Source organism: Ictidomys tridecemlineatus, chromosome 5 (assembly GCF_052094955.1).
Source record: "Ictidomys tridecemlineatus isolate mIctTri1 chromosome 5, mIctTri1.hap1, whole genome shotgun sequence".
NCBI lineage: Eukaryota > Metazoa > Chordata > Mammalia > Rodentia > Sciuridae > Ictidomys > Ictidomys tridecemlineatus.
In genome coordinates, this window is record NC_135481.1 from 64,104,519 (window position 1) to 64,117,959 (window position 13,441).

At 48.9% G+C, this 13,441-nt stretch overlaps 1 protein-coding gene across 1 annotated transcript; it reads right to left on the reverse strand.

Annotated features, from left to right (window-relative positions):
* Positions 1 to 1,848: 1,848 nt before the first annotated feature.
* On the reverse strand, positions 1,849 to 7,162 carry Ccdc177 (coiled-coil domain containing 177). The gene is made up of 2 exons (XM_005322836.4): positions 6,818 to 7,162; positions 1,849 to 5,944 (listed from the first exon to the last, which is right to left on the reverse strand). Exon 2 carries the CDS (start codon positions 5,914 to 5,916, stop codon positions 3,799 to 3,801), a length of 2,118 nt encoding a protein of 705 aa, XP_005322893.1. The 5' UTR covers positions 5,917 to 5,944; positions 6,818 to 7,162; the 3' UTR covers positions 1,849 to 3,798.
* Positions 7,163 to 13,441: the final 6,279 nt, after the last annotated feature.

Consider the following 13,441-nt stretch of genomic DNA (forward strand, 5'->3'; position numbering starts at 1 on the left):
ATGATCCCCATTCTGTAGGTAGGGAAAACCAAGGCATAGAAAGTGATTTACCCAAAGTTACATAATAAGTCAGAAAAAAAACTGGGTTAAGGGTCAGGTAGAATCATTCATGTACCTTTCCAAAATACCCACATCTGGATCCTCCCCAGTTTCCTGCTTCTTGTCTTGCCATGTGACCTCTCTCATGAGCCTCTACCATGGAATGTCATTCTCCACAAAGTCCTCACCAGAAGCCAGATGCTGGTACCTCCACATCTGTAAGCTAAATAAACCCTTTATTTACAAATTACCCAGCCCCGGGTATCTTGTTTTAGCAACACAAAATGAACTAAGAAATTCACCTATCTTCACCACCCTACAGACTCTTCGCTTTGGCATATCCTCCTTACTGCCCTGTTGAAAGCCCAGGATCTCTGTGCTTACAAGGAATTTTCCATTTTCCTGTCCAGTTGTGGTATGGGCATTGGTCACTGCATGAGCAGGACATTGGACTAATTTCACCAATGATTTCCTCTTAAATGGTTTTGTCCTGTTTCCCTGGTAACTAACCAAACTAAAGCTTCTTCCAACCCTTTCCACTCCTCCCCCCACCCCCCAACTCCTTCGCATTCTCTCTTTTTTGGACAAGGTAAATATGAAGGTCTGTGGCCACTTCAAGGCTGCAATCCCTTGGATAGTAAGAAAACTTCCAGCATGGCACTTTCTGCCCAATTCCGGACACTTGTTAGAATCCTGTACCGCCCAGTAGAATATACATCAGGGGGCTGTTTCCTACCCACCATCCATGCCCTGTCCAATGTTCTCTTGCCATATTTTAGAATACAAAACAATCTTTCCTCTCTGGCATCATTTCAAAGAAAAGAATATAAATCAAAGGCCCAACAGATTCTAAAAACTGTTCCTCTTTAGAAAGTACCAAGAACATTTCCCTAGAAAACAGAGGTGGGTCTATATTTTAGTGAATGGTCTGGAATTTGGAGAGACCGTTCCATATTGCCACTAGGTTTGGCTTCTATTTTTGCTTGAATTTTACTTAGCTATATGGATTTTTTTTTTTAAGAATTCAAAGGGGCTTTTTGTCTTTACCAGTGATTCTTAGTGCAAATCTCCCCCCCTCTCTTTTTAATACTGATAATTGAACCCAGAGGTGCTTAACCACTGAGCCACATCCCCAGCCCTTTTTATTTTGAGACAGGGTCTCACTAAGTTTCTTAGGGCCTAAGTTGCTGAGGCTGGTCTCAAACTTTTGATCCTCCTGTCTCAGCCTCTGAATCACTGGGATTACAGGTGTGCACCACCGTGTCTGGCACAAGTCTCTCATGGTGACATTTGGGGCGGAGCCTTCACACCACATGTGACACTATCATCTGCAATGTGCCTTTCAAGGCCATTCCTTCTGTAATAGGTCACAGTTGCACATTATACTCTAATTATATTATGGTCACATGACCCTTACTGTTTATAGCAATTGTGCCTGCAGTTCTAGAGTGATAGAACTGTGAAGGTCATGTGGATTCTGATTCATCATCACAGTGCTTGTGTGAAAGGGAGGGAAGGAATCATGATCCCCATTCTGCAGATGAGGGAACCAAGGCATAGAAAGAAAGGTGATCTACCTGAAGTCACTCAGTAAGTCAGAAAACAAACTGGGCTCAGAACCAGGTAGGATCACCCATGTACATTAGTAACTTGTCAAAAAAACAAAACAAAACAAAACCAGATTGTCCCCTTATATGAAAGCACACACACTAAAGTAAGTAGTTTTGAGGCCACTTCAAAGTTCCACACTTTCTATGAAGGTTTCAGAAAACCTTTAACAACTCAAGAACCACAAGGTAAGAACCAGAATCACATTAACTTTTTAGTTAAATGCTCTGACTCACAGACAATACCAATGATTACAATTCACTGACAACCTGGTTACCAACAAGGAGAAATTTTAAGGGAAAAATTCATCCATTCAAGAACTAAACCTCGGCACACAGCTCCTTTCCTGGCATCACTGTCTCAATTGAAACACCTAACCACTGTTTCCTTCCACATAATACGATACTCTTGTATTTGTTAGCATGTAATGGGGTGGGGGTGATGGGTTGGCAAAGTACGTGTGAGTGAGTGCATATGTAACCAGCCATTTTAGGGTCAGTTCTGCCCAGCAGAATATGCGTGAAAATGTCTAATGTAATAGTTCTCTACCCTGATTCCTTCTTCTTTTTTGGTAATTTCTTTATTTCCTGACCTTGAGTTAATGTAAAAAGTAATGTTTTACTTCCCACCTTCCCTGATGAAGGCAGAGTTAATGGATGGATATAGCAGGGGCAATTTCAGCTTCATGGAAGGAAAGCGCTCTGAGGGTTAAAATTGCCTGGTGATAACTGAGCCTTTTGGACCAGGGTGTGGCCTGGTATTGCAAGTACTTCCTGCCAGAGGCTAAAAGACCGTCTGTCCATGATGTACTGCCCCTTCCAATGCCAGGAATCCATATTCCCAGAAACAAACTAGGCTCACAGCAGTCCTTCTGCCTCCCAACTCCAGGTCAAGAAAGGCACAAAGATGTCCAACAAATAATACTGAAGCCGTGCTTTGGATCCAGGAGACCATGAGGTACCAGAAGAGGAGTTCTGATGGCCCCATCTGGCAGTTAGGAAAGGTGAGGCACCAAGAGATAAATACTTTCAGTCATACTTGAGAAGGTACCAGAAATTTAAGGGAGAGACTCTCTTTTTCCTGGGAAGGGAGGGGGTGAGACTCTACCAACAATAGTGAGCACAACTTTCAACACAGAGACAAGTCTAGCTCTTCAGCCACCACAGGACAGCAGCCAAGGATACCATAATTGTCTTCAGAGTGGTGGAGCTGATTCCTTCACAGAGGGAATCCCTAACTCCAAACTCTGGGGCCCACCTTTGAGACTGCATCCAGGGCTGAAGATTTAGGCAAGAACGGCCTGGGCAGGCACATAAGGTAGCTCTGCTTAAGGCATGGCTGCTGTCTGCCAGGCATGGGCTTCACACTGGGAGGTAAGCATCAGACACCACTGCCCACCCCAAGTCATCCTGCAAGGAGCTTCATGGGTAGACAGTGCTGTCTGAGGAAACCACCACCTCCTGGGCCCAGGATTTCCATTAAAGCTTAACAGCATCACCAAACCAATCCATTTCCTGTGCCACTTGGGAGAATGAGAGAGAAAGAGACAAATTGATCATTATCTGCGGATGATTGTCTAACTAGAAAACCTAAAGGACTCAACTGAAAAAGTATCGGGGCTAATAATACAATTTGCTCTGGTGACGGATTGATCGTCAAGCATACAAAACACCAATGATTTTTCTGGTTCACTTTGTGCATGGCCTGACACCTTGGAAGTGCTGTGCTTTTCTGGCAGGCCTCCAAGCTTTGTGCAATGTGCCATATTTTGAAAGATGGAGGTAATCCTGATGCCCCTCAGCTGGTGCAACTGAAAGCCTTATCAGACACCAGTATTAGAAAGATGCCTTGGGCAACTGCGTTTGAAGGGGTGTCCCCCTCCATGCTCTTGAGGGGTGAAGAGCTTCCTACGCAGCTACACTCCATTCCAACCCAAAAGACATAGGGAGGTTTGGCAAGGGTGGATGTAGGCAAAGACTGTGCCACGGCATCTCCAAACTAAGTAATTTTTTTAAAAAAACAGTGCAGAATGAAAAGTTCCATGTCTGTCCTTTCATTGCTTCGTTGGCCAGAAGGCTAGGGAGTTCATGGTGCTGGCCCTGGAGTTCCGCCCTGGGACTCTGTGCCAGTCTGGCCAGAGCAGCGCAGCAATCATTTGCGGTCGAGGCTGGCGTGTAGTTGGGCCTCCCGCACCATTCGGTCGAAGGAGCGCGTGTTGGTTTCCTCTCGCACCTTCTCACGCACGTGGAAGGAGGCGCGGGCTGTGGAGCGAGCACTTTCCAGCGCACTGCGTCGTTCCCGCGTCAGCTGCTCGCTGCGCTCCAGCTTCCGCCCGATTGCTTGGAGCAGTTCCCTCCGGCGGCAGTCTTCGTCTCTCTCTACCTTCTCCTTGTTAGCGCGCTGGGCCCGCTCTTTCTCCAACCGCGTCTGGCCTACGCGCCGGGCCTTTTGCTGCACTGCCTCTTCGGCCACCTGCGCGGCGTGCTGCAGCCGACGTTCCCCGGCCCGAGCCAGGGCCTCCAGGTGAGCCTGATGTTCCCGCTCTTTGCGTTCCGCGGCCTCCTTGGCTCGCCGGCTTTGCAACTCCTCCTTCCGGGCCCTCTCCCTCAGCTCCCGGGTGCGCTGTTCCACCAATTGCTCATAGTTTTCCTGCGCGCGGCCCAAGCTGGCCTCCAGGGAGCTCCGCAGGCCCTCTCGCTCCTCATGCTGCTGCCGGGCTCGACCCCGCAACAACGCCTCGTGTCGCGCTCGCTCTGCACGACTCAACTCCCGCTTCTCGCGCTGCAGCTGGCCCTCCTGCCGCTGCTTGGCGCGGGCTGCTCGCTGGGCGCGCTCCCTGCGGACCTGTTCAGCCCGCTCGCGCCCTTCCTGCAGGCCCTCTTCCCGCTGCTTCAGGTTCTGCTCCTGCTGCAGCTTACGCAGCCGGTCCTCCCGAGCGGCGCGCTCCACCCGCTCCCGCCGCAGTAGGCCCTGGCGCTCGGCCAGCTCCCGCCGTCGTTCCTCGCTGCGTTCGCACTGCTGCTGTCGCCGTCGCGCTGCCTCACGCTCCTCGCGGCCCCGGCGGCCGCGTCGCTCCTCCACCTGCGCAGCCCAGGCCCGCCGGCCTTGCTCTAGGGCGCGCTGCTTCTCGCGCTCCTCCCGCTCCCGCCGCTGCTCGGCACGCACGCGCTGCTGCTCCCACTGGCCGTGGGCTGCGGCGCGCTGCTCCAGCAACAGGCGCTCCTCTTGGTGCCGCGCCAGCATGAGCGCAGCGATCTTCCGGTCCCGCTCTGGCACCCCGCGCAGGCCTCGCTCGGCGCGCACTTGGCGTACGATGCGTTCCACATGCTGAGCAGTCTGCGGAGAGTGGCTCAGGTCGCCAAGGCTGAAGCTTCGGCCTGTAAGTGGAACCAGGGTAAGCGCCGAAGGACGGCCCAAAGGGTTGGAGACAGAGGACGCTGACCCTGCCGGGCAGCTGTTCCTGGCTGAGGCCCGGGGCGGCCAGCGAAGTTCTCGAAGGCTCTCCCCGCTGTAGGAGGACGACGATGCACCGGACTCGGAGCTGAGAGCACCATCACGCCGGCGGGACAGCGAGTCCAGCGAGTGGCTCTTTCTTCCTGTCCGAGAACCTGCCGGAGGAGGTTGGATCCGAGCAGAGGAAGGACTGGGAGAGGCCTTGCGGGCGGCACGCGGTGCGGGTGACGCGGGGAGGCTGGTGCTGCTGCAACTGCTGCTGCTGCCCGCGCTCTGAGCTGGGGCTGATGCTGAGGCCGCGGCGGCGGCTGCAGCCGCGGGGCCCAACGGCGTGAAGAGGCGCCGCTTCTCTTCGCGTACGATTCGCTCGCGCTCGGCCCGGCACTGCTGTAATTTGGAGCGCCGCTCCGCCTCGTACGCCTCGTACAGGCCAGTGGCCACCCGCATGGAGCGGCCAGGGGCCTCTCGCACTAGGTCAGCCAAGGCCCGTGGCAGCAGCTCCACGGGCTTGACAGCACAACGGGCGCAGGCCTCTAGCGAGCGGGGGCTGGTCAGCACGTAGCGGCTGCCCTCAGCCTCGGGACAGTCGAAGTTGAAGAGGTCGAGATGCAGCATCGGGGACTGCTCCCGTCGTCCTCCTTCTGCTGAGCCAGGGACTTCTGCCTTGTGCGGCACCGCCGCGGAGGCCGAGGCAGAGGAGGCTGCGGGCTGCTGGGCGCCCTGGGCGTCAGGGGGCACAGACGCCGTGGCCCCGTCCCCTTCCGAGCCTCCTGGCTCGGCTCCCTCCTTCTCCTCTTCAGGCACCGGGTCCACCATGGCTGAGCCTCGTCCTTTGTTGGAGTCTCTGCGAATGACAAGGAGGGACATAGAGGAATACAGCTGAGAACTGTTTTACCCTTCTCATCCATATTCACCCCTCCTAACTTAATCCGCTTTCAGATTAGGCTGAGAGGCCTGGTGGAAAGTAAATCGTAAAACCGATGCCCTGAAAATCCAGGCTGGGGGCGGGGGGGAGGGAACTGGTCCTCAGAGCAGCCTCAATCTCCCTCGGCCCCGGAATGCGAATCCTGTGGTTAGGCCCCCTGGGCATCTAGCCCTCTAGATGCATCCCCATTCTACTGCAAGTTAAAATGAAAAGATACTAGCGCCGGCAGCATCCATCGGGGGAGGCGCTAGAGGATTCCCGGGCGGATTAGTGTATTTGTTTGTAGCTTAGGCGGGCTGCGGGGATGCAGCTTTGCAGGAACAAAAAAGGAAGAGGCCTGTTCATCCCAAAGTGCATTGCTGCAAGGACCCCATTTGCCTCGGGAAGAAGTTTACACTTGATTTCCACTCCCAAAGGAGATCCGTGCTCGGGAGCCCCCGGGTGATGGAAGGACTGAAAGAAATCCCCAAAGACCCTTGCAGGAGGGCGATGGTTTCTTGCTCGTGTCTTTCCGGCAGGGCTTGCTAGGAGCTCTGCCTGCCTGCCCCCTCCACCTCCAGCCCCCACGGGTGTTTACAGGAGATGCCGAACGCGCCTGCAGCCTCCCACATGCACCCAATCTCCTCCAAGTCTAATGTGCTAAAGGTATCCTCCACTCGTCTGAGCTAGAACACCCGCCCCCTGATGCCCACCAGTTCTCCCACCGCATCTCCGCAGGCTGGGCTCCTTGAGTGCAGTGAGCCCAGCCGCGCCAGTGCCTGCTGCTTTGGGTTCCCAGATCGGTTCACTCACCCCACGTCCCGGGCTCCGGCCCCTCGCTGAGGGCTTTTGTTCGAAGCTCCGCTCTCGCTCGAGCCTCTTCAGTCTCTGCACTGGTGGGGTCGGGTTACTGCGGGCTGCAGCCACGAAAGGAGCCCCAGCTGCCGCCGCCTGCGCCTCTCCATGGGGTCCGCAAGCAGGGTGCAAACACCCCAAACACTACCTACACGCAGGAGGGGGAGTGCGACAAACTCTCCCTAAAATAAAGCAGCTGTGTTCCCTTTGCTCTCAGCGATTCTTAAAAAAGGAAGCCGGGTTCCATCGCTGCTGCATCCATCTCCACCTCTACAACCGTGAAGGTACCGCAGGTTTTTCGCTGCCCCCCGGCGCCTCCTGGTGGATACATAAGGGATAGTTTATTTGCTTAGAGGATGAAGAAATAAAAAATGCAGCATCTACATACAATATGTATATATAATATTTATGTATACATGAGTACTAAATACACATCTATGTGGATATATCACCAAGAAAACTAGGCTTTCTTAACCTTAGCTGAGTAGAGTGAGGGAATCACTCAGCTTATTTTTCAAGGGGATCCTGAGGAGCAAAGAAACTTGATAGGAATAATGGGGTGGACATGTGGCACCTGATCCAAACTGTAATTTTATTTTTAAAGAAAGACTAAGCAGGGACTGGGGTTGTGGCTCAGTAGTAAAGTGCTTGCCTAGCATGCGTGAGGCACTGGGTTCAATTCTCAGCACCACATACAAATAAATAAAATAAAGGTCCATCAACAACTAAAAAATATTAAAAAAAAAAAGACTAAGCATACTCATATGGATTCGAGGCAGGAAGAACATATGTGTCTAGTTAATGCAACATTTTATGACTTACTAGTTCCAGATATAAAATTAAAAGCAGTTAGAATCATTTCATGAGTGTTATGTTGAGATGCCTTCTCCCCACCTCTTTTCCATTTTGAGTGGTACTGACCAGAAGAGAGGGATGGAAGAAATCCTTGAGGGAGGGGAGTCAAGGGAGAGTATGAGGGGAAGAGCATCAGAGACCATGGTGAACTATGTTGTTAAAGAACTTTGACGTAGTAAAGTAGGCCGTAAGGAGAACAAGGAAATAACATGATTTGGTTAATATTTGAAGAACATGACTCTAGCAACAATAGGGTGGGGACCAGGAGGAGGCAGGAAGCCCAGGCAGGAAGCATTTACCCAAGGCAGGGAGGATTGGGACCAGAAAGAGAGAGCAATGGTGGAGAAATGGGCCCTATGGGGAAGCTTATGGACTCTGGAAGCAGAGTCAAAGAATCAACACTCAAGGATGACATGGCTCTGGGGTGTGAAGACAGCAAAGGATCAAGGCCGACTGCCTGGAACAAAAAGGTGGCTACATATGCCCCAGAGAGTGGATCCAACAGGGAGGTTTTAACTGGTGTGGGGCCAAGGAAGGACAGGTTTATTTTTCTAACACTTGATTGTGGGGCAGAGCTGCTCAACAGGTGGCTGGATAGGTCATGTCAAAAGGTCTAGACAGGAGCTAGAATTTAGGGTATCACCACCATATGCAAGATCCTAAACCAACAGTCTGAGATTTCCCAGGGAGGGCAGAAGAGAAGCTGGCAGGTAATGGTGCTGTTCTGAGAAAAATAGTCCATGAAGGAGGCCAAAAAGCAGAGGCAGGAAAGTGGTCTAGTGTAAGCTACTAGCAGAGCACTTCAGGAGAATGTGCCCTTGTGCTCAGTCCTCAGAGGTCCAGAAGGATTCCTACTAGAGTCAAATACCTATGGAAACTGTCGATTGTCAGTCTTTGGTGAAACTGGCAAAAGTAGCTTAGTATGGTACCCAAACCAGATACCACAGAGCAGGAAGTTGAGGTGCATGGGGGATGACAGAGAGTTACAGATCTTTTTGACATTGGGTGATAGTATTAAGAATTGAATTTGGAATTCTATCCCACTTATATGCTAGCAAGTGAGCCTGCCACAGTCTGTGTCACAGATGTTGACACAAGATTCCTGGGACAGAAACAAAGGACCTTGTCACTCATGGCACAGTAGGCACATGAAGTTCATGGTTTTGCTCCACAGGTCCCACAGGGGCTTGCGGAGAGGTGAACCCAGTTTGTACATATCCTTACAAAATAACCCAGAACAGAAGCCTTATAAGACATGTAGAATGACTCGAAGGATTGCTCTCCGTGGAGAAAAGGAGCAATTGCTCACCTGGCTGGTAAGAGGTGGGGCTGGGATTTGGACCCGGCTTTGTCTGATCCTGAATTGAACCCATATATTTCATTTCCTCACAAAGCTGAGCATCTGGAGAGGTGTGGATTCAGGCGGAGATGAATGGGGTGGTCAAGTCAACCTCTCCAAGCCTGCATTTCCCCCTCTTTACATGGAATCCTATTAAGTTGCCTCTCTCAAAGATTAATCAAATCACCAGGAGCAGTACACATGCCTGTAATCCCAGGATCTCGGGAGGCTGAGGCAGGAGGATTGTGAGTTCAAAGCCAGCTTCAGGAACTTAGTGAGGCCCTAAGCAACTCAGCAAGATCCTGTGTCTAAATAAAATATAAAAAGGGCCAAGGATGTATGTAGCTCAGTGGTAAAGTGCCTCTAGGTTCAATCCCTGAAACAACAACAACAAAAAGATTAATCGAATCTATAAAAGAGCTATATAAATGTTATGTTTCTCCTCAGTTTTCACATTTGTTAAATAGAGACAATTACATCTGCTTTGTAGGATTGTTGTCAGAACTAGAAAGACTATATACAAAGTACCTAAACCAACACACTAAGTGGTGATAAAATACTTACCATTTAGATACCTTATCTTCCAGGCTTGGTTAGAACCAATTTGGAAACATCTATAATGTTTGCCAAGTTCTCAAGGGGAAGCCCCTGAAATGTTCTGCTCTTGATTATGGCATGATTCTTTGTCTGGGAAGGTCACAGAAGAGGGCATGAGAAGGGAGCCTTGAAACAGGACACAGCCCTAGCAGGCCACTTCAGCAGAGCTCGCTTGACAATCATGGGGTGCCACTGAACGGTTGGATACCCCATGTCTCTCATCCCTGCGTCCTAGGAGCATTTCAGAGGATGGATTTCACATGAGTGAAGTTCTGACTTCCTACAAGTTGGAAGTCCTAGCTTGTCAAAGAACAAGAGTGTTGTGTTATATCCAATTTCATTATGATACCCAGTAAAGAAAGCATCCCAGTTTGGGAATACCCACCTGCTCCTTAGAAGTAGAGTGGTGGACAATAATACCTGCCTTGTAGAAATGTGGGTTTCAGAGTCATTTATGGCTTCACCAGGCTGTGTGATTCGAGGAATTTTCTTAACATCTCTAAGTCTCAACTTTTAGACTTTAAGCAAGGAAGGCATAATATGGACTATTGTTTTGACTTGCACACATCCTTTTAATAATAATTTACCAGTTATGTTCTTAGTCCCTTTAACAAGTAGCTCATTAATTTAGACAAAAACGCATTCAATGTAGATGTTATCACTTCTATTTAAATTCCTTTTGCTCAGCCCTACCACCTGCCTCAGTTCTGTACTCATTCTCTACCAATATAATCCTATTGTCAGAAGAGAGGATTTTAATTTTTTTAGTACTAGGGCCTGAAGCCAGATGCGCTTTACCATTGACCTACATCCCAAGACCTTTTTCTTTATTTTGAGACAGAGTCTCACTAAGTTACTGAAGCTGGCCTGGAAAATGTGATCCTCCTGCCTCAATATCCCGAATCACTGGGATAACAGACCTGTGCCACTGAACCTGGCTGAATGGAGGGTTTTTTTATTTTTATTTATTTTTTTAATACATACAATATCTTTCTTTATTTTCATTTATTTATATATTTTTATGTAGTGCTGAGGATCAAACCCAGGGCCTCACCCATTCGAGGCAAGTGCTCTACCACTGAGCCACAATGCCAGCCCCACCCCCTTTAAAATATTTTTTTAGTTGTAGATGGACACAATATCTTTATTTATTTTTATGTGGTGCTGAGGATCGAACCCAGTGCCTTACATATGCGAGGTGGGCGCTCTACCACTGAGCTACAGCCCCAGCCCAGGTTTGTTTGTTTTGTTTTGTTTTGTTTTAAAGAGAGAGTGAGAGAGAGAGAGAGAAATTTTAATATTTAATATTTATTTTTTAGTTCTCAGCAGACACAACATCTTTGTTGGTATGTGGTGCTGAGGATCGAACCCGGGCCACACGCATGCCAGGCGAGCGCGCTACCGCTTGAGCCACATCCCCAGCCCCCAGGTTTATTTTTTAACTATAAAATTCTTCATCACGGCTGATCATGGTTGTGCATGTCTGTAAGTTCCAGCTACTTGGGAGGCGGAGGTTGGAGAATCACTTGAGTCCAAGAGTTTGGGGCCAACCTGGGCAACATAGTGAGAACCCTGTCTTAAGAAATATTTTAAAATCTATGTCAGGAGTTTGAAAAGTATGGTGTGGGGGCAACTCCACTGCCTGTTTATATAAATCAAGTTTTATTGCAACACGGCCATGGGTATTTGCACATTGTCTATACTGCTTTTGCACAAAGGCCAATTTGAATAGTTTTGACAGAGACCTTGACTCACAAAGCTTAAACTACTTACTGCTGGGTTTTTTATAGAAAAGGTTTACAAACCCCTGTTCTTATGAACAATAATAGCTTGTGTCAGCAATCATTTATTGCTTTCCAGCTCCAAATTCAGCTTGTAGTTCCTGCTCTGGGAAATGTACTTTTAAGTATTTTCTGGAGGGCCAGTGAGCCTATGTGAAGGCTTGCTCCTGCGATATGTTTAGTGCTGCAGGTGTGTGGGAATATCCCATGGTACTCTGCTGCAGTTGCATGCCCAGAGTCGTCCTTTGGTGACCCCATCTGTTGACCACCTTCCTGCGCTGCCCCGGGGTTGACCCTGTGTACCGGCATTGTGTCTGTAGTAGTGTTGTGATTCCCACACATTGGAGTCACCTGCGGCTTTGAACATGGTTTTCTGCTTGCCCAACACCTGTGGAGCTCTGCCCCGTGCAGACTTCTCTGCCACCCAGTAGACTGCAACCTCATTTTCTCCAAGGGGGTCTGAACCCTGATCTTGAGGAGGAAGCTCCCCTTCCAAGTGTCCTCTCTTGAACACTCTGCCTCTGGCTTAGGGAAGTTTTAGAACTCTCCTGATGCCTTTATATGACTCTCCTTTCATAGCTAAATACTTCTTTAAATAATCTTCCTCTGTTTAAATTACTGTGTGGTTTCTGTCTCCCCATTGGATCCAGACCCATATACAACTTAAAGTGTTGCCATTTCCGATTCTTGGGACTAAAGCTTTTAAGACAAAATCTAGGATACAAGTTAGTAGGTAAAGGGAAATGTTTGTTAAAAACGAAGTGTTTTTCTCATACTTTAATGAAGTAATACACATTCGTTAAAGTAGAAAATGAAGGGAAATGGGTGTGGGGCAGAAATTACATCACCATAAGGCCTCCACTGTTAGATCTTAATCTGTTTTTGGCAGGAACTTGTAAACTGCAGGAGGACAGGTTCCTGTCTGTGTCTGCTCATGATCCATTAGTGCTTGATAACATAGTAGCCCTCCTGCTGAATGCCTCACAAGAGCAAGCAGAGGTCTGTGATCCCAGCAACTTCCAGACTGAGGCAGAAGGATCACAAGTTCCAGGCCCGACTCAGCAATTTAATGAGACCCTGTCTCAAAAAATAAAAGGACCTGGGGCTGGGATTGTAGCTTAGTGGTGGAACACTTACCTAGCACATGTGAGGCACTGGGTTTGATCCTCAGCACCACATAAAAATAAATAAATAAAGGTGTTGTATCCATCTACAACTTAAAAAAAAGGGGGGGGGGATTGAAGATATAAGCTCAGCAGTAGAGCATGGTATTGGCACCAAAACAAACACGAAGACCAATGATACAGAGTAGAATTGACCAACAATGACAAACCCACATAAATACAGTTACCTCATAGTAGACAAAGGCACCACAAACACACATTGAAGAAAAAAAATAGCCTCTTCAACAAATAGTGCTGGGGGCTGGGGATGTGGTTCAAGTGGTAGTGCGCTTGCCTGGCATGCGTGTGGCCGGGGTTCAATCCTCAGCATCACATACAAACAAAGATGTTGTGTCCGCCGAAAACTAAAAAATAAATATTAAAAAATTCTCTCTCTCTCTCTCTCTCTCTCTCCCCCTCCCTCCCTCCCTCCCTCCCTCTCTCACTCTCTCTTTAAAAACAAAACAAAACAAAAAAACAAATAGTGCTGGGAAAACTTGAAATCCATAAGTAACAAAATGAAATGAAACACCTATCTCTCACCATGCACAAAACTCAACTCAAAGTGGATCAAGGATTTAGGCATTAGACCAGAGACCCTGTGCCTGTAAGAAGAAAACCCGGGCTGGGGATGTGGCTCCAGCGGTAGCGCACTCACCTGGCATGCGTGCGGCCTGGGTTTGATTCTCAGCACTGCATACAAAACAAAGATGTTGTGTCCGCCGATAACTAAAAAATAAATATTAAAAAAAATTCTCTCTCTCTCTCTCCCCCTCTCTCACTCTCTCTTTAAAAAAAAAAAAAAAAAATGTAGACCCAACTGTCCATCATGTTGGCTTAGGAACTG